The sequence below is a fragment of the Amphiura filiformis genome, chromosome 3 (genome assembly GCF_039555335.1).
Source record: "Amphiura filiformis chromosome 3, Afil_fr2py, whole genome shotgun sequence".
Classification (NCBI taxonomy): Eukaryota; Metazoa; Echinodermata; class Ophiuroidea; order Amphilepidida; family Amphiuridae; genus Amphiura; species Amphiura filiformis.
The window spans coordinates 23089421-23115370 of record NC_092630.1 but is presented as its reverse complement, the minus strand read 5'-3'; the positions used below and the strand labels follow the sequence as shown (position 1 = coordinate 23115370).

Sequence of the window (25950 nt, the reverse complement as noted above, 5' to 3'; positions counted from 1 at the left end):
TTATTTTTTTACACTTTCCCCGAGACAGTTTCACTGGGATCACTGAATAAGCCTGCAATAGTGCAATATACCTACACAATTTTAATTTGTTTACACTTTTGGGGGAACTGATTAGGCCTTTCTGCAATTGGAACTTAAAGAAAGAACAAAGAGGGAAAGAAAGAAAAGATTTAACACAAATGATCCGCAAATGATACGGTAACTTTTTTTTGGATGATGAACAAAAAAGCAAAATGACAATGGAAATCCGGCGCATGGAAAACGAACGTTGCGTGTACAATTCACAGGATTGATTATGAGGCCCGTTATGAGGGGGGTATTTTGCAGCTTTTTGCCATGAGATTGAGACCCCATGAGACCCTTATAGAAGTGCTTTGTTTAGAAAACCATGGAAGAAAGATATCTTTTATGTCCTCTATCTCCCGTGCTCCACATTTTTTAAATTTTTTTTTCTTCCATTTTTATTCCCTGTACTTGGGACTGGCGGGTGGAGAAAAGTTACAGAAAACCACCAGCCCCCTTCTTCATGTCAGCCATACAATATTATAAACAAATATGCAATTATTCCTTTAAGCCCAAATTAAAGTTTGATATGCAGTTACACTTGTAATTATTGACACCCACCACTCACAAGTGCTGTGATGTATATACACCACACAAGCTGAAGCCAGGACATAAGAAAAAGAATAGTAAAAAAGCAGAAGCTGATCCAGGCCTGACAAAAGCACAAAACGAAGACCATCCCAGCCCGGGATCCCAGCACTGTCATAAGCGGTGAGTGTCAATTGAAATATAAATGAGACATCACATTCAAGAGAGAATCAAATTCAAGGCATCATAATCATATGGTTGAACAAACACTCGATCAAATCTACATACCCAGGGTTTTTTTTTTTTTTACAACAACAACAGACCCATCCCCAGACAAGAACCCTCCCACAATCCCCACACCACACCACATTCACACAAAAACCGGGCTCCACATTTTAGAAGAGAAGTTACATTTTACATTGTCTATTGTCTAGTGACAATGCAAGATTGGTTTATCGTAATCAGTGCTGATGAGAAACAAACGGGCAACACCCCCACAGGCATTGCCAAAGAGAAAAAAATAAAATGAGGCAATGACCTAGAAAATTATGTAAATAAAAATCGCGCTGAGCAGATTGAACCAAAACAACTCCATGACACGACACACATCGCTGGCTGGCTCAGTCGTACGGTTGGGTCAATTTTAATTCTTTTGTTATGCCCGGCTTTTATTGTATTGAATTTGTGAAATATAGCGTAGTACTCTTGGTATGTATATAAAATTGAAATGCGATTCGTTGGTTCACACGCTGTGAGTACAAAACCAAATATGGATGATGTATGATCGTGTGGATATCGCTGTTGTAGTAGCGGACTTTGTACTAAAATTTTAAGCGTATGTTTGTTTCCTTGGTGTTTCTATCTTCATTCCACGTTTGAAAGTTGAGGCTTGATTATACACCGTTACATGAATACGCCCGTGTTATTCATTGTGATGACTGGAATAGCAATTAGCGTTTAATTTTAGACATGGAAGTGATGCATAAAATATATCTTCGAATGGTGACTCATATTTATAAAATAGAATACTACATCATATACACATAGTATTTGAAACGTTGGTATTTTGTATCAGCACACGCATGCTTTAATTACCAAATTTTATGTTTGGAAGAGGAATATACAGCACATCAAAACCGGGACATCAAATTCGGCAGGTTTGTTTACATCATCGTGGAATCATATACCTGTATCCTTAACCACGGCGGATATATACGGCGATAATATTTCACACATATCACCCGACAGTTTTGTCAGTTTGACAGTTAAAGAGACACACCGGTGCTATAATAACCCCACAAACCCTGGGGGTAAAAAACATCAACACCAACTGAGATGGGAAACATACCTGTCGTGAAAGGCACGTGGAACAATTTGAGATGGGGTTAAGTTCATGGGCCGTAACCATAGCACCGAAGGCATAATATTTCACTTGGTAATTTTAGCTTGTACATTGGTGCTGTTCATGCTACATCAAAATGTGTTTTGTGTGCAGTTGAAAATATGCAACGCCATGATTAAGATGGAGTACCTCTAACTGAAATATTCATTATGCATGATAATGTTACTGCTTGAGTGTTTTTAATCTGTACATTAGTCCAGAACACGATCACTTGTGCCATAGGCTAAAAGAAGAGGTGCCAACATAAATGGCGAATACTGTAGAATTGCATCGAGCCTTAGCTCTCAATGATAGTGATGACACACAGCTCTTTACCTTTCTTCTTTCCATCGGAGACGTCGAAAACTTTCTCAAGAACCCTGCCCGTTCTTCTCTCTTCTACTACCAAGGTCATGAATGGTATCTGACATGTGGAGGATTCGATGGTAAAGATGGTGCTCCTCATCTCGGGGTGTTCTTGTATTGGACAGGCACCAATACAGCTGGATTGCGATGCAGATCCGATTATCGCATCATCGTCAGAAATATTCAAGATCCAGCAGAGAGTCTCATATCAGAAGGATTACAGGTTTTATTCAACCCTCCCAAGTCACTTGGATGGGGAAAGCGAGAGCTGGGTCCACTCAGCGATATTTTATCTGTATCCAAAGGATTCCTGGTCGAACCAAATGGTAGCATCATTGTGGAATTAGCTCTCAAATCTGGTAAAACAATCTTTGAACAAACTGTTGATATATCTCAGGTCTTAGAAGAACCGAAGCAGGCAGATAATCCATTCAAGTCGTATTTTACTCCAAACTTTTCGCTAGCAGGATTTGAATTCTATCTGTCCGTGTATCCGTTTGGAGATCGCGAAGAAGCAGAAGGCCACGTGTCTATGTATCTGCACAGATACCTTAAAACTGGTAACCCACATCTTGGATGTAGAATCCGATACAGATTTTTCATTGGGGGTCATTTATCACCTGGTGACTCCAAAACGTTCGAGTTCTCCTTCAAGAATGATCACGGATACGGGAAGTTCAAGGCCTTTGATCCTCTCACCTCCACGGATGTTTTAAGAAGAGGACCAGTTCCTGTTGGAGTGGAGATTCTATCCATCACTTCTTATGCTCAGGTAGAGCTGCCATTGACGACTAGAGGTTATTATCATACTGATAATTTTGTGTTTGAAGATGTGGTGTTTGCTGATCAACGAGGAAATCAGTGGAAGCTTTCTGTCAACAATACAGCTCAGGTGAGTTTGACTAACAGATCTTGCTTGAAGAAACCCACTTTGAATGGTTGGTTAAACCATGGACTGTTTCTACAGTCCATGGTTAAACTGAGAATTATTTTAGTTTATACTAAATTAGCCTGAAGGTTACGAATATTGGCTGGGGTACGTTTAAATCATAAATACAGTAGAGAGAGCCTTTCCACTTTGGAGTGAAACAAAAAGAGTAGAGAGTGTGGCGTTATAAAGCTCTTATAATGAATTTGAATTCATTTTAAGAGCTTTAACACCTATAATATAACACCTTAAAAGGTGTTACATAGATGTACATGTATATATATGTTCACCGTTCCTGTGGAAGACCAAGTTGGACTTTGGTGCAGTTTTCCCAGCAAGGTCGTGGTAGCACCAAACCATGCATTTTTATCAACTTACGTTTTTTCAACTGATCATTGCCATGAGCATACTTTGATGCAGCTAGCCAAAGGAGCTAAACCTGCAAGCTATTGTCTCGTTCTTTGTCTCACGGGTTTGATTTTTTGAATTATTTTCATCTCACTATTATAGGTTTTGTGCTTCCGTCTGGACGCTGAAGATAAGTCCAAATTCGCGCTGAAATCTGCCGGCAAGAAGGAAGAGAGATGTTCCAAATATCTTCAATCTGAGATCCTCGTCCAATCTCGAGCCGATAGAAAGAAGACGATCAGTCCTGTTGGTGGATCCTCAACGGCGTACTTCTCGGCTAATCTATCGGATAAAAGTTACTCGATAGCTATGCCTATTGCGATATCAAAGGTGGGTAAAACTTAATCTGTTTTTAATATGTTTGAACATTTTGAGGTACTTGTTCTTTAAATGGTGGGTGATCAGAACAGCTCAGAACGACAGTTTCAATCATCCCCCACTTAGAGGGAGATTTTGACTTCTGAAGAAAGCTCATGTTTCTCTACCATGCACCGTGATCCGTATAGGCCTACCATCTGAAGGATATACATGGGTACCATTTGGGTCTCTACACTCTTTAACAAAAATTCTAGGGGTTCTAAGCTGTTCTACATACAGGACAGCTGGGGTTCTTAGGGTTTCCGGACTTCACAGAATGTTTTTAATGTCTAAAAAGGTTCTGATTGCATGGCCTTTGCACCCTTATTCTATACTACAGGGTGTATCAAAATGATTGGTACCCACTGGCTTCCAGTGATTATGGACAAGACTACCACATCAAAATATAACATAGGGGCTACCTTTTTTTTATAGATGAATGTTATATACGTTCATAGTACTATAAATCCTATGCATTTCAAGAGGATTCAATGTTGCATATGGAAGAAGCATGCTTGTCAATAAACACCAAACACTGATGGGTACCAATCATTTTGATACAGCTTGTACAGGACAGATTGAAACCCTTTGAGGTTCTACTTGCAATTTTTTTCCAAGAGTGTATCATATCTTATAGGTAGAACGATCCGTGAAACTCTGCATACGATTATTGTGAAAATTGAACTTCCAGATGCTTTTCATTAATATGTCTGAGGTCTCAACGCTGCCAATCTTAAATTACAATATCTTCTGTTTTCTCAAATGAGAAATTAAGTAGATAATGTAAGCTAAATGTAATAACCATGAAGATCGTACATACGTCACACATCAAATTTCATATCATGAAACAAGCTATGTAATCCAGCAAGAGGACGAGAAGGCCTAAAGCGAGGATTGATTGAACCCATCTTCCCTGATTGAATTGATGTTATTATTTATGGTTATCACATCAATCTGCAAATTAATATTCACCATAGAGGATGTATGAAAATGATAGCTATACGCATCAGTTATGTTGTTTGTTGAAAAACCTTTCTTCATGTTCTTTCAAATGCAACACTGGGCTTTTGAAATGCCATCATTAACAATGTTTACATTGTATAATGTCCTTTATAAAATGAATCTACAAAATATTATTTAGGTATGGGCATTGGCTATTAATAAAATGTTACATTTTGAAGTGGAAATCTTGTCATCATTTTGATATATATTTGTTGGTCTTTCGGAAACAAATGTATATCTTCAATACAAAAGATTATAGTATCATGGGCCCAAACACCTCAAATTCTGGGAGGGTACATGTATATTGAAATGAGACAAAAATACAACAACAAGACGAAATGGGTTTCCAACATTCAAATGAATAATTGCACGAACAGGCCTCGCATGCATACATGCGTAATCTACACTGTAATCTGTAAAAACAATGTTTAGACATTTAAAAACACTTTTCTAAGTTTAAATTGCGTTTTTAGCATTTAAAAATCCTAAACATTATTTAGGAATTTAATGGCATGTGCATTTTTATGAAATAAACACACACATGCTAGGAATTTGACATTAGTGTATGTTGCAATTAAATGAGGTGCAATTTAGTAGTAGAACTGGTTCAATTCGTGGATCGTGGACGCCCTTCAAGTAACGAGTGCGAATCCTCTGTATTGGACTCTCTCCGATGTCTCCGGTATTAGACGGTGCTCAGTCAGTGCAAATTATTATAAAGTGTAGTAAAGTTAAGAAATGCCAACGCAGATGCAGAGAGCCGTTGTCATGCTTGTTGTATACAGTGTCGATTTTAAGGGACATGTCAAGCCTCAGAAATACATTATAAAATATTACTGCCGTAAATTTTGACAAATGTCAAGAAAACAAAATACTGTTTAAAGCACGAATTTTATGTAACAACAATCATTTTGGAGAAAATATTAAAAAAACATGTTCCTCTCCTCATTCTTTCGCAACAAAATGTTAACAATACATGCGCCATTTACTTACCACAATCATTTGGCCTTGAGTTTTTTTCTTAATTTTGACACTCTGCATTCTTCGGACGGTTTTTATTTCTTTTCTTTTTAATAATTGATCAAATAAGGCCAACATAATAGTATTTAAAAAGGTCTTAATTGTCATTGTATGGTGTTTCTTTAAGCTTATATTTAAAAGTGCCCAGTATTTAAATTTAAAAAATAATAATAGAGACAGGGCCAGGGCTTTCCGTGGGACTTTCATTGCATAATAGACAATTATTTGTACGTTTGAACTATAGTTGAAACAATTTTTTGTAAATTGGTAATTTACCGTATGAATTTTCCCAATAATTTTACACCAATTGGAGCCAATTACCGGGTAGGTGTACCCTTTGGTCACCTAGCCACACAAATCATAACCATTATTAGTCATAACGGTGGTATGATATTAGCAAAGTATTTATGAGTTATTGGCACACCAAAATGAACAATTTGTGCTTATTTCCAACAATTGGAACTTTATTTGCAGGAGAACAGGTCGGGGAACAGGTGGTAGGCTATAATATGGTTTCATATAAATTCTGACAGAAAACAAAAATGTTTTCATAAATACTCGCTATACGGTGTGATTGTGCGGGGGCGAAGATATGTTTTCGCATTGTAGATTTCATATTATATTTTGTGTGAAATGATTTTAATAAATCAAACAAATAGCTATTGTATGATTCATTCAAAATTGCCATATAGCCTCATCAAAGGGCCTCTGTTTGGGGTTTACAGTATCGCCACGAGCGAATCGATGCACTTAATACATGTGCATGTGGTCGAATCCAACGAAAAGTGTACACGGCATGTTCAGGGCCATAACTTAAAAGTATTAATCAATTGGCATTCGTTTTTGTATTGTGTTTAATCGCCTTGATCATACGCTTCGCGCCATATATAATAAGACCCCCTTCTGTGAAAAACTTAGACACAGAGACCCCAAAACATGCTATTTTTACCCATTTTTTCAAAATATTTCGTAAAGCATTTTTTAAAAACATCTAAATCAGTTATGAAAAGAAGTCATTGGATTGAATCTAAATTGATTTCCTGAAAGGTGTGTATTCAAAGATTGCCTGTTCAATTTTTCACATATTTGTACATAATTACGAATTTTTTGTGATAATTTTTTGAGTGGTATTTTTTACATTACCTACGAATACAATTTTTCATAGCACTAGATATATCTTTAAAAATGGAAATCACTAATAAATGCGCAATTGATACAAGCTTTGATATGTCCAATACTGAAATGCATTGCATTCGGACATCTTTATTATTGTGTTTAGCTGCCAGAAATTCTAAATGGCACAAAGGTAGGTTTGGTAAAAATATGCATTACCTCCGAATACATGTTAAAAGCTGTGTCATGTCCACAAAGTGAGAGAATAGTAAACAATAGTTAAGCAATAGGTGCAGGGTAATACACTCTTTATTTCTACCAAGTTTCAATAGCCTGCGTTTAAATATTTCTGAGATGTCAACAATAAAAGCAAGTATTCGTAGGTAAATTTCGGTAACCGAATGTTACCTACGAATACAATTTGACATCATGACAGTATTGTGAAACACCGCCATTCATGCCAATGCCCATATTGGTACATAACGAAGGCCTGTATGTTTGCTATCAAATCATATGTCAATGAAAGTTGCGAATTCACATACATGCCCACCATGCAAAAGTGAATACGGCTTAATTGTTGAAAAATATGTACTGAAATAGACGACGGTCTGCTCATTTGAAAGAAAAATCAGATTCAAAGAAGATTAGAAGGGATAAATACTTGGATTTGTCAACTGTCATGTGTGCTTCATTTGAAATGTTTACCGACCTTCTGGTTTCTGAGTAATTTGTGTCCAAATTGATTTATTCGAAGGTAACCTTTGACGTTTTCGCTAAGGTTACCTACGAATACCATGGAAAACACGACTGTTCTCATTGTCTCGTGATCTAGACAACACAGTGATGGGCCCTGGTATAAAGCTAATTGTAGTTGCCCTCAAACGAAAGGCCACAAGACGTAACTGACTCCAAGATGGATTTCACAAGTCTGCAATAACGGTTTTAAGCGATTTGTGTGCAATTAAGCGAATTAAAGTCACTTTAGTGCCTTTGTTTCTTACTTCAATCCTCTTTCAACCGCTGTGAACCGACATTATTAATACATGATAGGGTCTAAAGTATCAATAAACGCACGTTAAGAAAATAATACATTCAAAGTGCTTTATAAAATGAAGTTTTGATTGCGATATCCACCAAAAGTCTAATTCTTACCTACAAATACTGAAATGTTACTTACGAATACAGCATAATACATGACATGTGTAATGAAGTGTCCCTACCAATGGAAATTAATTGTCAAAAACTTTAAGCGGTACACCAGGACACTATTATTACCCATATACGGATTCATTCAACAATTATTTATTATGTAAAATTGCTGATTAACTACTTGTATATCAAAATGAAGTGGTCAAAACCTTGCTAAAAGCATCAAAAATTTTTTATCTAAGGTAATAGCATTTATTCATTTGGACGTACCATCTGAAAGAGATCTAAAACTACCATTTTATTAATTCATTACCATAATAGCAAAATTTAAACCTCTAAACTCAATATAGATATTGTTAAATCGCTCATGTTACCTACGAATACCCGGGTTTCTTCACCTTTTCATTGTATAGAGCGTTAGGTGTATGCGTATAATTCCTAATATTCTTGAAAACATATATCCTACTCGTTCTTATACAATGTGTAAATTGATTCATACTCATTTGATAAATAAAATACAGAAACTGACCTAAACTTCATTTTCAAAAATAAACTAGCATAAATTGACTAAGATCATATTGATCGCGTTATAAAAAAAAAAACAAATATTTTCTGGTTGAGCTAGCATTTTCCTGACACCCTGTGGTCTAAATAACAAAAAAAAAGCGTTAATGGGAATATTCCATTTGTTTTAGGTTGATTAGTATTGCGGTAGTGAAAGCGGGATTCGTAGGTAACATTGGGTTTTGATATCACATTTACTATCACACGTCCTGGATTTATTTTTCAAGATTAGTAATGGCACTTTTGGTTCCTATAAGGCCAATATGTCATCAATCAATGGGCAAAAGGAAAACATTGTGGAGACATTTTTATTTCGGACTTTTATTTTTGGCCCGTGGACACTTTTGGTTGGATTCGACCATGTACGTACCTTAAAGGGACGAGATTGTTTTCTGAAATGATAATTGCAATTTGCATTAGATCATTATGTTTAGTACATATAATCTACATATATGTAATTTTGTATATCAAATTTTTTTGTTATTGTTTTAATATTTTTTTTTTATTATTTGGACTTGGTTGGTTTCATTTCGAATTGTCTTGTTTTTGCTTTAAAGCGCACGATTTCTGTCTATTTTGTCTTGGACACAATATCTTTTCCTACACACGCAGGATAGCCCCACTATAAATTTTACTTCGCCGCCACCGATCATGCGAAAATATCAGTTTTGGAAAAAAATACCATCTTCATTTAAAAAGATAATTTTTTTCACAATATTTATATGATATGAAATTAAAGTGCATGGATGTTATGTTGCCTTGCAAACAAAAGTCTAATTCTTTCTCACTGAATGTTTGTCTGGAATGCTTTTCGCATCTGTACTATAAAATCATCTGATGTCTTTTCAATTCTCATATTAAATCTTGATAATCCTGAAGAGTACAATACCCATTGGCTGCTGACGCCTATTGTTACATTGGAAATTAGTGTCTGCTAGAAAATCTAAAAAAATTGAAGGCACTTGCATTATGATCAATGATGGAAATGCCAAATTTTGGAAAAAAATCACAAAACCAAAAGGGCTTAAAAAATAACTAGAGCGCTTACCGCACCATGACTGAACCATGCTCCTTTGGCAGTATATTGTGGTAGTATACCACTGTCACGTCACCGGGGGAGGCTCATACCATATTGGGATTTTTAGATCATGAAAAGGACCTAAAATCGGCGAAAATTAAGAATGCCGGTATGCACAAACTAATCCATATTTCTCGATTTGAGATACATGTATAACTCGTCAAATTAAAAAGAACATAATATACATTTGTATGAATAACAAATATGTGCCGTGGACAAATTTTAATCTTTCCCCAGAGCAGCCAGCGCAGCGCTTCGTTGAAAAAATGGTGCATCAGGCGGGATTCGAACCGGCGACCTTCGTAATACTAGCACGACGCTCTAGTGAACTGTGGCTCAGTTGGCTAGAGGGTCGTGCAGCCTAGCCTGAGTCCATCGGCTCCGACCTAGAAACAATTCAAAATGGCGGAATAAAATTGCACTTTCTCGTTTTTACCTGCAAGCACAACCCGATGACCGTGCGAAGCAGTTGAAGGACTGGTGGATCGAGTTTACGTGCAGCCGTGCTTGTATTACGAAGGTCGCCGGTTCGAATCCGGCCTGATGCACTTTTTTTCAACGATAATATGTGCGCTTGCTGCTCCGGGGAAAGATTAAAATTTGTTCATCCTTTCAACCCAGAGAATTTAGTATAATAACTTTCAAATATGTGCCGTTTTTGAATATACATTGGATTTTTAAAAGAAGGGTTTCAATTAAAAAGCTAACACTACATTACAAGAAGTATGAAAATGACATCGGTTTTTACGTCTGACAAACTTGTCTGAATTCAATTGCACTGCAAATAAAACGCACATAGCTGAAATTTAATTCTGAAGTGGGTCTGCAATTTCAAGTGCATATCGGCATTTTGCCCAACATAGGTTGACGTTAAATGAAGTCTCGATTTGATTTGCAAATTGAATTGTTCGTTTTTTGTTGAATTAAGAATAATGCTGACAGAAAGCTGGAGGTAAATTTAGCTGTTTGAGAAAAATAAAATTGAATAACAAGTGCACAACTATAGAGATGAAGCATCATGTTGGCGTAATATTGAATTCGTGTTTTTGTTGAATTAAGAATTGTGTTTTAGGGTTGTTATAGCTGAAATATTTAATTCTGAAGTGGGTGTGGGTGGTTGCATATTATGTACAAAATTTCAAGTGCACGAGATTTCTCAATATAACAAATGTATGGGTTGGCGTTATTTTAGTCAAATTTAATATATTGTTTTTTAGTTTGTTTGTTTTTTGGTTGAATCGATTAACAGGTTTTTTTTTGTTTATATCGATTGTTTTGCTGAATTTCTGCATTAACAGCCACTTTCATTTCCGGTATTGCGTGTATCGAACCTGGGACCGAACGGTTTAGGCTAAATCGATGTTTTGAATTTAATGTTCAAATTCAAATTGTTAGGCCATGTTCAAGAACAAAACAGCACCTTTCCCAGTATATTAGTGTGACCTTTTCCACCTTGCATGCAGGTATTATACACACAGGTATTACCTGCATGTCTGCATTTAATTCCATCATTTGCATTCCTAGGCTGAGGTCGTAACCTAACACAATGTCATGAATAAAGTCGAGGTAAACACGCAAATGCCAAGTCCGTTTGCTCAAGTGCCTGAATTTTGGCGCGCTGGGAGAAACTTGAGCTTGAAATTAAACTTTTAAATTGAAAAAAAAAGGTACCTCATGCCCCTTTTGCAAATTATAAACCCAGCTAACACAAAACGTTTTCGACATTATTCGCAAAATGTTAGAAAAGGCTGCCAGAAAACTGATAAAACGAGTTATACAAATGTTATATATAGGGTATAAAACGTTTTCATAATTCAAAAACATTTTTTGATAACTTAGGCCTACTGCAAATGTTCTATCATATAAATGTTGTTTAAGCGTTGACAAAATATCAAAAAATGTTTGCAAAATATATTTTACAGTAACATTTTGAAAACATTAAAAAGATATTGTTGTAGTGTGTTTTCATACAAACGTTTTAAAATATCCTTTTCATGACCTTTATCATTTAATGTTATGAAAACGTTTTTAACAAAACCAAGACCCAAAATATAACCAATTTTAAAACATTAAAACAAAATTTTGTGTTTGCTGGAAAGTATTATACTTCGTTCTAGATTGTACCAGGGATTATATACATGATGCAAAGCTTTATATATTCTCAAAATAATGTAAGCCTTTCTCACGAGGCCAAATGACAGGTAACAGCGACAAGTCTTGTTGTGTTATCCATATAAAAACTTCTAGGCATTTCTTTTTAATGAAAATTGCTTAAGAGCTCTGAAGTTGTATGAACTCGAAATTGGTGAGGTATTATGTTCTCATAGGCATTTTATAGGCATGGCTATCAAAGTAAGAAACGCTGATCTTATTGTAAGAAATTGCGGATCAGTTATTGTAAGGAATTATCAGCTCAAAACGCATGATTAAAGCATGAAAAAGTTTTTAAAAAGTGATTTTAAATATAGTGCGCTATGTCCAAACCCACATGCTGCACAGCAGAAAACAGAAAATCGCTGATTGTGGCGAAGAACCCCATTAAGTCTGTATAACAAAGAACCATTACAGCCAGTATCTGGCCATCAGGATCGACTCCTCCCTGTTTATCTACAAAATACTTTTCAAAGACCCTCTATAGCTCTCTATAAAAAAAGCCTGGAAAGTCAGCAAATTGAATAAAAACAATTTCTTCATTAGCATCATTATGCAAATTTATAAATAAATAAAATGACTATAGTTGCTTTTTTTATGTTTTTCTCTTCAGGCTAAAGCTTTAGATGGTGAATACTGTACCAAAGAGGACCCATCTCTGTCGGTGCGAGTGGAAATATTGAATGTACAAGACTTGCCTGGAGTGATGAAGGATTACCCCGTACTGGAGTTTGAAAGGTTCCGACTCTATCACACAAGGTGAATGCACTCTTCTCTCTATATCTCAGTTTTCTTTTACAGAAAATATGCCTGGATTTCACCAACGTTTGAGAAGTTGGGCTTAAATGACTATTGTATATGGACTCGAGCTATCGTTATCGAAGGCTCTGAATTTTGTTTTTAGGAAATAATATTTACACTTGTCATTCCCTTTATTAACATTGGACTCCTGAATATATCCTGGATTTACACTGTAGCAAATCCACATTTTGATGATTTATCACACAGGCAGCTTCTCGGACAGCTTCAGCATCTTCAGGAGAGGAGATGCAAGCTCTGTTAAACGAATTATAGATATATTAAAATGTGGATTTGCTATTGCTGCAAATACTCTCTAACTGGGCTCATTGATTTCTGATTGAGTGGATATTTTTTTATTTAATCTACACATTTTACATGTGTAATAAATATCACTGTTTTACTGTCTTCCATTATTTAATTTTTTTTTTCAATTTTTTTTTTCAATTCAAGAAACATTTATTTCACAACTTCAAAAATACAATCACTTTAAATAAGAATACTGCAATGTTTGTTTCATATATTATTATACTCCTTAAAAATGACCCCCTCCCCATGACACACTGTCACATACCACGTTCATGGGTTGGTTGCTCCGTTCCTTTTTAAAGGAATTTTTATTGAACAATCCACGAGCCATTTACAAGTGACTTGCTCTATGTACAAATATGTACTGCAATTAAAATTTATCTTGCCCATCAACATGATCAAAACAGTATAAATATCATACTAAATTATACGATTTTGAATATAACGATAGCCAAACGGGGAGACAGGTTCTAAATGAGGAGTATACTGGCTTATCATGCAAATAAAGTTCGGATCCTTTGGAAATTTACACAATTACATATCAAGTCAATCGCATGCACTACGTTTGTGTAAAAACCTTCACGAAGACATTTTTTTCACACACATTTGAGTTAGGACACACAGTTTTGAAGATGAAAATTGGTGTAAAAGGCATAAGGCTGTTCGTACAAAATAATTTCACCCAATGTTGGTTCAATTTTAACCACTTGTTTTGTTAATCAAATATCTGAATATTAAAGTATAGTAACTTTAACCATTGTTGGGTAAGATTTTACCAATGTTGGGTAAAAAAGAAACGTTTTAAGCAACGCATTTTAACCAGTGCTTTGAGAAATCAGAGATGTATTAGAGATCTACGTGTATTGTTCAGATGAGTAACCCCATGAATACAGCTTTGTGTGTTGAATATTATTCGAATGAATAATCTGATGTTTAACGAATTTGCCGTCTTCATTTTTAAGGGGTTGTTTGGAATGACAGGTGAGTCAGGGGTCAAAAACAAAATTTTTACCTTTTTGACCTCAGCACATGTGTATGTATGATCTGCCATACAAAAATTAAAAAAACAATACCTCAAAGTATCATTTTTAATGTTTTTGTTATAATCACGCTTTTCTACAAATTTCATCTGTTTGTACTGGGGGCGTGTCTGTTGCCAGGTAGGCCTACATGACAGCATAGACACACGTTACAACCTTGAATAATAATACAGAATGACGTTATATTCTTCTTAACCTATCTTAGAACTGCCTATTATTTCAATTGTTATACTGTTCTGGTTGGTTTATTGCATATACTGTATAGAAATTATGCAATATGACGTCGAGCATGACAGAGTCATCTTCATTCAAATAAAATTCAGGTACCCGTAAGGTACCACGGAGCAATTCGCACGATAATACAATAAAACAGATGAAAGGTATGAATGGTTGTGGAATCGAATTGCAGACCTGTCCCTCTGTCACCTTAGAACTGCATCTCGTAGGCAATGGTAGGTAATAAACCAACCGGAACGATATAACAATTGAAATAACAGCATGTCTTGGTCTCAATTCAAGATGTGCAATTTGGACACACCTACTCGTTGGCTGGTTTATACTTCAACAGTTCCTCAAAGTGATATCAGAAAAGCCACTATCTCATTGTTCATTGGCCCGCAGTATGCGCTCGCCCCGGGGCACTCAACTTTAGAATTGATGGGTATATGTGCCTACATTTTGTACAAGCGTCGCGAAGTAGACGCATATCAGTACAAAACGTTGGGGTTTTTTTATAAAAAAGGGTCAATTATGTACAATCAAAATGAAAAAGGGTCATTGGGTATAATATTTTGAAAACTGAAGGTGCCTGGTCATCGGGTATAGTAGGCTTCAAAAGAGGGGCATATATTGACAGGCACATACCGTCACCTCTAAAGTTGATGCCCCCGGGTGCTCGCATTATATTTTGTTCATGGCTCGGCTTTTAAAACTCCCACACATCACAATAAGGCTATTGAAAAGTGTATAGAATAGCTAATGATAGACTGGTCCCTGCGATTAGTCGCGGACCCGAGCGACAATATAGTAAACACATCGAGTTTATAACACAAGTGACAGTAGTCGTGAATTATGGAGGGTTTCATTGAACTTCTACCAGCAAAATATGGAATAATACTAACACAAGACACCAATCGAGATGATGATACCAGCCATAATGGAAGGCTTGTATTTGACCTTCTTATGAATCCAATTTCGTGGCGAGAAGTTAAAAAGGTAATGTATATTTCAAGAAATTTGGGTTCAAAAATTCCGTATCAGCTCGTATCATCAATTCCGTAAATATGGCGTATATAGGCACAACTTGACAATAAACTGAACTATTTAAACGTAAAGGACGCACTGGATACACATAAATTTGTGTTTCCTTGCTGGCGGAATAGTTGTAAAACTCTTTTTTGTCAAAAAAGTTGGACAATTTATGAATTATGATTGGCAAAATAGCGAAAGGAAATAGACTTTTCCAACCATGTAAAACTACACTGGGTTGTTGACATGGTCGACATACATTAAGACATACGCATGTTCCTAAAGTAGGAGGTAAGTACTATAATTAATTGTTTAAAGTGCTCAACATACCAGCAAAAAGTCATAGGGTCATCAGAGTACAGGGACTTTGTGAAATACTGGGTACAAAAAATAAAGTGCGTGAGCCGATATGCAACATCAAATATAAAAGCCGATTTACATAATTTCCCATGACCTTACAGAAGTGATCGTGCTCAAATATAAAACTATAGAGTTTGGTCCTTGATATGCACCATCAATTGTGTACTTGTGATCAATATTGCTAGGCAAACAATCACAGCAAACATGCCAAAATCCTCCCATTTCTCCTCCATTTACACACATATAAACCCATCCCTTAAAACTGAAAGTTTTGAAACTTCATTATGAATGGGAATTAATGTGTACATTTCAGATGTGAAAAAAAGATGTAAATCGCAAAACCGTCTCCTTTTATGAACCTTTTTTTTAAATGCGATATCCAATTTAATTTTTTGTGCAGCATCGGAATTTTGTTAGTAATACTAAAAGTATAACACTATTGTCTACATGTACATTGTAATTTCAAAAACGAAAGCGTTTTAACTTGGGTTTTTGATTGGTCCTGTTTGCCTTTTTTAATTCACCCTGTATTTTTATTTGTCTTCCCTTATATTTGAGCAGAGAAGGTCTTCGGAAGTGCCTAGAACAAAATGAACAGATGCGGCAAGAAATGGAGACATTAAAACAACAATTGAGTCTTGCTTCATCCGCTAATACCAGCCAAGTAGATGTAAGTATATAGGCGGTAAAATATTCCCGATAACCATAACCATTTCTATACCTCTGCTGCTACACATAGGAAAATATTACTGCAGTTGGGACACAAAAGGATATTACAATACAAACTATTATGTCAAATTTAATATGGACTGATGGACTACTGATATAGACTTATAATTAATATTTTTTAAATAAAGGCCCCAAATATAGTGAAAATCTTGATACAATTACAAAAAATTATACACTGTAAAAATGTGCTCTAATTTTATGGAATTATTTTCGACGTAAAGTTGTCGAAAGTTCCATAAACTTCTTATAGAAAACTACAAATAAATATTTACGGAAAATTTACGTAGCAAATTTTTTACAGAATATTGTGAACAGTTCTAGCCGAAAAATTCCAGTAAACGTAAATGTTTAGCACATATTTTATGTTATCAAGCAGAAATTCTAGTGTCCTTGTTTTTGTGAAGACTAAACTTAGAATAACTTTCTTACAAATTGTGCTACAAACATGAGTTTTTCAGTGATACCAATCTATACAAAATTGCTTTATTGTTAGAAATATATAAAAAAGTAGAATTTGATTTGAGTCATATTTGTTTGACTACCTCATATATTGTTTATACAGTGCAGGCGTATTGAAAGGAGATTTTTATATAATTATTTATACATATATTAATGTGTTTTTAAACGATGACATTTTGGGTTCAACTCGGTTAAAATAAAATAAATGAAACTTCAATGTGATATGACGTAGGTTTATATTAATTATCATGTGATGGGGCTGTATAGACCGTGAACTATCAAATTTTGATTACGTTCTCAAAAATACAAAGGTAATACTAGTATGTTTAACCCTACCATCTGTGCTAATTAATCCCTATTGTTTTTCTCATTGAAAGACCATGAAGCCTTAATTTGCTATATGAATGGTTTCAGAAAATAATGTAGATCATGTGAGATTTTTAAATTTTATTTTTTAAACTCGATATTTTACATAGCGTATGCTATCTATGTAAGAATGAATGGTCAATGAAGAGTACGTGTCGAATTGACCATTTTCATCAAGGCCAAATTTAATCGATTGAGAGTATTTACCAATGACAATTTACTGCAGAACACGCACAGTCCATGTCTGCAATGGATTGTATTGATTCTATGATGACGCGACGTGAAGATGACATCATTGACACGAAAGTAGACTATTTTTTTTCTAAATTTTGGATTTAAGGATAAAACGTTTAATTTTCCCAACTAATGAGTCTTGTTATGGCTATACTCATCCATTTGACAGTGTTTGACATTCACTGATACCTTCAGAAAAATTTGGCAGCACCATTACATCCACTGTAGATCTGTATTGATGAAGATGTAATTCATTGCTTACATCTTCTGTAAATTCGTGTACCAAGCTCAACTGATTCATATTGACGTACCACCTCATTTTCAAAATTGCCCATCATATATATAGTGGATATACAGCCCTGAGACATGCATTTTTATGCTTTTTGTAGAAACTGACAAGAAAATTAATATTATTTTGTGAGTGCCTTATACTTATTTACTTCATTTACGTACATAACTTTAAAGGAGTATTTCGTGATCCTAGCATCCTCTTTTTATGACATTTTTCAGTAGACATCCATGAAAAAAACTTATTCCCAAAATTTCAGTTGATTCCGATTTTGCGTTTGCGAGTTATGCATGATTGTGTGTATGACACTGCTCCATAGGCCACTGTTGTAATTTCGTTCTGGTATACCAGAACGAAATTCAAATTTGACGATATTTTTGCTAAACGAATTAATCTACAAGAAATGTTTGGTACATAAACATTATGTAGCCAGAGGATTTCAGTGGTATAAAAATATGAACTTTTTTTGAGAAAAGTGGGGGATGAGGCTGTGGATCACGAAATGCCCTTTTAAACTATTGGTAAATTTTGTATTACAAGTCACGTTTTAAACCTTACATCTTTTGATCGGAAGACTTCATCAGTAAAATAATTTACCAATAATTTTAATACCTAAACAGTCCTGGTGAACTTAATCAAGAAGATGTATTGGCTTTATTCTTGAAAATAATATCAGGTTCCTCCTGGCCCTTATGAGCGCGTGTTTCAGAACACAAGTTTTCGTTAATAAACAGAGATGGATTGTCGACAAATCCTGGTAATATAAGCAAATTCAGCCTTTCTACAACAATAGCCCATAATCCTTTACGATAGTCCCACAAATGACGTCGTTAGTAGCATTTGCGCACAATCATTAGCCAGTGATTTCGCGCAGTTTGTCTGTTATCAGAGGATGATTTAAGCACTTCCCACCACGCCACTGTGTTGACTTGCGGTTAGCACAGCTGTGTGAGTGAACATGACACCACTGCTCGCACATTGCATTGACGGGCGTGGTTAAATTTGAATTTGGACTGATATATTTACAATAAAAACGCATTCAAAATGCTAGTCGATTTCACATTTTATGTTACCTATATACAGAAGGTGTGAATTATTCTTTATGCATACATCACTTTTGTTCTGAAATCGACCAAGTAATAATGACACACGCACAATTCTTAAACAACATCTTTTGCACAGAATTCAATGGGATTTGAAAAGTAAAGTGGCAGTTGAAACTCTAGTGATAACACGTTTGCAGTGCATGATGGGGCTTCCTTAAATCATCCTCTGGTCTGTTATGCGTAATGTCTGGTTTGCCCTTAAACCGTAAGGATTATGGACTGTTATGTAGAAGGTTAATTTGGAGTGATGTGATGCTTTGGAAACTACACCGCAAACATCTGATTCCGTCCGCAACTTTTGGTCCAGAACCACAATGTTATATTTAGAGTCTCGGGGGCTCTTCTAATATTGGAATTCATTAGTTGCACACCAGCCTCAGCCCGGGCCTCAGCCCTGCTGGACTTGCAGCCTTTAGATGTTTTAGCATTATGGACGATCCTGGCCTACAAGTTGCGGACAAAATTAGATATTTGCAAACTACTTCCAGTCCACCCCTGCGCACCAATAATGAGTAAGAGTTAAGGGACAGTGCAATAATTATGTGGCTTTGGGTAAGGGAAGATAAGATTGGAGACTCGGACTGGGGGACATCAGACAATTTATGCAGGCGAGCCTAAATAAAATAGGGGTTTGAAGCACTTTTTAGCAGGTCAAAAGGAGGGAGTTCGGAAGTTTTTGGGCATCTTTGAATATTACGGAAATAATGATGTAAAAAGATGTCAAAATATGTTGCCAGATTCGTCAAAATTTGACTTGCATAAAGGGGTGGGACATGCAAGGAGAGAGGGATGGTGGCAACGGGGCCATGTGAATGGGCCACTTTGGGCAATATAACACCGAGTGGGCCGGGGTGGAAGGAGGCAACATCTCACGCCCGGGAGCCCGCCAATGAAACAAATACCAGCCTCTCGACCCCGGCGCAGATAATTATTGCACACAGACTCACATTGTTTAACTTAAACAATGAAACACGTTAGAATAACTCCCTGCATTTTCTAGTTATTAACATCTGCTGTTGAAAGCAGAAGTATTATCTTTGGGAAACCGTGTTAGTGTTACCGTAGAACTCCGTCTACAAGCATACATGCCTATATATAAACGAGGGGTTTTTTTTTACTAAAGAGACGAAAGGCCAAGTACCCCATCAGGCCTCCCCAAAACATGACAATAGATTGGTCTTACAATAACATGTGTTTGTATAGGTGCCCGTATCAGCAATATAGTTGTTCAAACTCCAAATAATGTTTTTGTCGTCTCTTTCGTCCAACAAACCCTCGTTTAGAGGTATATATTCTTGTAGACGGAATTTTACGGTATATTGCATCATGAAAGAGTGTATGGTATAGCCACTTCCCCCTGGAAGTAAGGAATTTACATGCATTGTATTGCTAAAAACAACACAAACTTTTTTTTATACGTAAACCGTGGTCTCAAGCAGGCTACAAGCTATTTACTTTTAACCACTGTTTCCTCGTTTTATATTACAAGCAAAACAATGATTAATCTGTGTTAAATGGCATCACGCACAATTGGCTAATTGTTTTATTTAAATTGCATGCGCCGTGCATGCGCGGAATGCATACAAGTTTAGTTACTGCATACACTGCAAGTTTAGCAGGTCATTCAATAACATTTAGGCCTATAGATTTACAGTTTTAAGATCAGATTTCACACCAACATTTTGTCGCATGCAGTATTAACTTAGGCCCGTAGCTTTTAACAAGTATATCATATTTGGTGCCAAGAAATGTAACATTCTTGGAACGGGGTCTGACATTTGAGAAATTTATACCCTTTAGGGTGTTAGAAATGGATCAAATTGGTTCCGGAGAAAGTGTTTTCAAACAATAACCCATTGTATTCATTACCATACCGTGATGGTTCTTTTTTTATGTCTCCCACCTGTATTATTATTTTAATGTATCAGACATTAAAAGGTCATGTTACCATGGTTACTGTTTGTTAGGTTTGTTTATTTGATTGTCTGATAATATTTTTGGTTTGCGTCGATTTTTGTAAAAACGAAAAAGCCGAAAATGTGGTTTTTGGTGAAATCATAATCGCGCCAATCCCATTTCGTTTGATAGTTTCAAAAAACAAGCACCAGAATATTTTCAAGTACAACCACCAGAACATTTTCAGTACACCACTCTAACTTTGGTTATAAATATTAAAAAAAATGATAATGTTTTTGGTTTACGTCGATTACAAATATTTGTAAAAACAAAAAAAGCCGAAAATGTGGTTTTTGGTGTAATCATAATCGCGCCAATCCCATTTCGTTTGATAGTTTCAAAAAACAAGCACCAGAATATTTTAAAGTACAACTACCAGAACATTTTCAGTACACCACTCTATAAACTTTGGTTATAAATAAAGAAAAAAATATCACGTCAAGAAACCCCACCACTTTAAAATCAGGACTCTGCATTTTTTTGGAGGGGAAATCAAATCAGTTTTATGTCAATATCTAACAATTATTGATTCTAATCTTTTTTCTCTTTTCTCAGGATTTACTTTCATCTTACCCAAAGCCTTCTAAAAGTGGTGCTCTACACGTAGTGACTACCTCCAACAACCAATCTCTAAATTTCCCTGCCTTGAGTCCTGTTCCCGTATCAAGCACGCCATCATTCTCGACGCTGACGACAGCAACAGTGACATTAAGCACGCCATCATTCCCAACAGCAACACTATCAGCAGCGGCGGCAATACCCAGGGCACATAGTCCAACAATGAGAGCGCACAGTCCAACAACGACGGCGGAATCGTCAGGACCGGCACAATTTGTTATGCTCCCAGGAGAGGATGATCCCTCCGAAAATAGAGCACCACAAACAGCGCCATCTAAAAGCTCTATACCGACTTCATCGACCACAAGCGGTGGCGGCGGTGGCATGAGATCCAAATCAAACGTTGCCCAATCGTATGTAGGTGTTGTCAACGCCACTGCTAGACAGCCAGTGTCGTCAGTATCTAATGCGCCCGGGTCTCAAATCAAAATGCAAGCTGGTTTTGATTTTAAACCCAAATCGGCTATAGCTCAATCTTACGTCGGAGTTGTGACACCGACAGCAAGGACTGCCACACCTGCTACATCGTCGGGTTCGTCGGCGATTCCTACAAAGCCTCAAATACGCGTACAACATGGGATGGACATGAAGCCTAATACTGCTATAGCGCAATCGTACGTAGGGGTTGTAAGCATGCCTGTAATGTCTGATACCATACAACCATCACCACATTTAGAGCGAGGCTATGATGATCACGGCGGAATGGCAGTCACGACTAGGCCTGCGTCGGTTAGCTCTGACTCATCCACAATCCCTCATTCCTATGGGGACTCGTACTCGCATTCGATTGAACACGGGCATTCACCAACAATGGAGTTGTACTATCATGATTACAGTAAACACAGACGCTCATATGCAGAAGCATTAACCACAGGGGACGCCCTTGACTCCTCAGATTTTGGTATGCCTGAAGGGTCCGGCAGTTTGCAATCGTTGTCTTCGAATGATTTAGACATTGTATCCGGTGACGCAGCGCCTCAACAGAGGAGGGTGTACGAAGAAGAACCACGTGTTAATGTTCCACGGACCTCAGCTCACTCTACTCATGAACGTGTCGCAATCAATGAACGTGTCGCCACCAATGAACGTGTCGCAACCAATGAACGTGTCGCCACCAATGAACGTGTCGCCACCAATGAACGTATCGCCACCAATAAACGTATCGCCACCAATGAACGTGTCCACAGGGTTGAGGACCATGTTTTCCAACAGAAAACAAACCCAACAATACAACAGGGTACAAGACAAGCAGTCCAGCAACAACCGAGGACACACCAAACGCCTCCAGCATCAATGCATCCCGGTATGCATTCATCTAATGTATTTCATGCAGCAGACCATCCGACCATGAAAGCATCACAATCGCAAAAATCGGTCCAATTTGCTACAGAGCTAACCAAAGAGTACAGAGTGAACACCAAAAAGCCGATTTCCAAATCCAAAAACCCAATAACTGTCAATAATGGATCGTTGAAGCCTATCCCTAAACCGATTTTGTCATCGCCTAAAGTTACTTCAATAACGCCAACATTTACAACTGACACGAGAACAAACCCGAATGCCCGAATGGATACTTCGGCCAGTACACACCAAAGCAACCAGAAGCCATCACTAGCGAACAAGGCATGGGCTAAACCTACTGTATTCGCGCAAATGGTAACTAGCACGCAAAAGAAAGAATCGCCATCCATTGAACGCAGACCTGTACAGCAAGCTCAAGCTTCCAACCCAATTCATAGAGCGCATGCGCAGATTTTAACGACTGGTCGAGCACCTGCTCAACAAACTGAAACAAATGCCCAACATTCAGGTCAAGATCATAAATTCAAATCAAACTTCGGCCATGGCCAACCGTCACAATCGAATACATTGCCCCCTAATTGGACACCAGGGTTTGATGCCCAAGCTTCTGATTCGTCTAATCCATCTCTGGAAGATTTACATTTGTACACCATGCCTGATCTTGATTTACCTCCAGCATTGCCGCCACGAAATGGCGAAAAGGTTAGACAACCATCTCGAACTTTAACCTCTGTCGGAACTGATCCGACCAGAATGAATGCGCGGTCTACTTCCAGTCTTCCAAGGTCGTCTGCTTTTGAACCGCCTGTCTCTCAACGATCAGGACTGGAGAGGAGAACATTATCCAATCAAGCATTAACAGGTCATTTGTCTGTGGCAGAGGCTGTATCCCGTGGACATCAGTCTCTAGCGCGAGGCAGTCCAACGCCGAGTATTGAAACGCAAGTATCAACGCGTCGTGATAAAGAAACAACGTTTGGAACTATAGAAGAGACGACACATACTTCCCGACTGATGCCTCAGGCGCAGGTGGCTCATACTGGACGTAGGACTTTAAATGCCGATAACAGTCATGTTGGAATCATTGAAACAAACTTATAAAATGTATATATCACCTGATTGTAACTCCATTCGCTGTCGTAGTGCACGTTAGAATATGACCGTTGCTCAACTGGCTCACGCTTTCTTTGTTACGAACCACTGATCGAAAGGATCACAACACAAAGCCTATGGCATATCAAAATTCGGAACAGGTGTATGAGCCCGGGCTTGAACCAGTAACCAATGGTTACTAACGTGCACAACGGCAGCGAATTACAACTTCGCCTTATAAATTATTCACGTTGCCTATGTAAAGTTTGCTCTCCACTTGATCACGTTTTTATAAAAGGTGTACAAAATCGCATTTACCAAGTTATATTTTGCAAGCTCAGTATCATGTCATTTATCATAATTATTTGTAGTTGATTGAAGTTTATTACTTTTGATCCAAACACAAAAATGTTATTCCTACCCCGAAATTTTCAGATGGAACGCCATCTTTCATCAGCGAAAGTGAGACTGACCTGTACCACTAGGTAATGACTTTTTTGACTATAGACTTGATCACAGACTCGTAGACTCCTGGTAAGTTAAGTCTGTTTGACAAGTATTTGATCAAGCCTAAGGTCAAAAGGGTCACGATCTAATGATACAGATCACAGTCTCACTCTCGCTGTTGAAAGATGGAGTTCCATCAGAAAATTCCAGGGTAGGAATGCAATTTTTGTGTTTGGATCAAAAGTGAATTCGAACAAACACAGATGAATATTATTTGAAGACGTTTTTGTTAACTTTCGCAAAAATCGCTCGATAGATATAATTGCTGGCAATAAAAGTGGACGTTATGTGGATTGGAAGCTTGAAAACTCTTGACAATTAGTTGCGTGCGCTACTTCGTCAATTCATTTTATGGTTTTACTTTTCTACGTTATGTACATATCTGCTGTTTTATACGTCGCTTCGCGTGTGCGCGTGATGCTAGTGCAATAGAAATACTTATACTGACGTAAGTTAGGGATGGGCAACGTCATCATGACCTACAATGTAATATTGTGAAAAACTCGTCCAGTATCCTCCACGAGCATTGGGCTATTCCAGTTAAAATCACACTACCCCTGTGGAATATTTTGGAAATACCTTCCTCAGGGGGAGTATGTTTTTAAAATGTAATTGTTCAGGTTTAATCAATTTGATACCCATATTCCCTTTGTATTATGGCTTTACACTTATTTTCCACAACTGGAGTGAGTATTCAAATTGAAGTTACCCAATTGTCTATTCTATTCAAAACTCATATTCCCTCTATGGAAGACGTGTGGGCAGTGTGGAGTTTAAATAAAAAAGCACATTTCAGCGTATAGACGAATCCAACCCGGGAATCCAACGAGCCAAGTCATGGTCAGGATTTGGTCGGCCATATTTGGGTACCCGTATGCACCAAACAGGTGTTGTGAGTACCCAATTGGGTGGATTAAACCCGCTTAAAATTTGACGTTAGATTCTTTTGTGCTGTAAACTGTCATCATTCTTTTGTCTACGTGTTACACGGGTGATAGAATGCAGTTTATAATATCCTTCAAGGCCGCATCATCCCACATTTTAGGTGGGATAGTTGGGTACCCGTCGCGGCTAATGGCTGTCATTGAGGAGCAGGAATGCGTGAAATTGGATTCGTCTATACTGATTTGTGTTTGTATAATATTTGTATTTGGTTACATCTCATCTAACCATTGGTTAGTAACCAATCAGCCCAAAGAATCTACAAACGAATCCGCCTATACTGATCGCCTTCACAAAGGAGTTTCAGGCTCATCAAAGGGACTTGCCAACCAATCATTGGACGATATATTAAATTAAGAAATCGGAAAAACAGGCACTGGAAGTATTCTTATAATAATGTATTGCAAACAAATTTAACAAGGTGGGACGTGTAGTATTTGTGATGTCTATAATTTATCAAAATAATTTCTATGAACGGGACACGGGT

The 25950-nt window shown here is 37.1% G+C and overlaps 1 protein-coding gene across 1 annotated transcript; it reads left to right on the top strand.

Annotated features, from left to right (window-relative positions):
- Window positions 1–1612: 1612 nt before the first annotated feature.
- On the top strand, window positions 1613–25329 carry LOC140148237 (uncharacterized). Its single transcript, XM_072170108.1, has 5 exons — window positions 1613–3230; window positions 3777–4004; window positions 12722–12867; window positions 16425–16533; window positions 21558–25329. Exons 1-5 carry the CDS (start codon window positions 2241–2243, stop codon window positions 24021–24023), a joined length of 3939 nt encoding a protein of 1312 aa, XP_072026209.1. The 5' UTR covers window positions 1613–2240; the 3' UTR covers window positions 24024–25329.
- Window positions 25330–25950: the final 621 nt, after the last annotated feature.

Bases quoted from the DNA above. Each gene is read 5' to 3' on its own strand.
- LOC140148237 (XM_072170108.1), top strand. From the start codon at position 2,241: ATGGCGAATACTGTAGAATTGCATCGAGCCTTAGCTCTCAATGATAGT. The intron at 3,231-3,776 runs GTGAGTTTGACT...TCACTATTATAG, and splicing joins CTGTCAACAATACAGCTCAG to GTTTTGTGCTTCCGTCTGGA. The intron at 12,868-16,424 runs GTGAATGCACTC...ATATTTGAGCAG, and splicing joins TTCCGACTCTATCACACAAG to AGAAGGTCTTCGGAAGTGCC.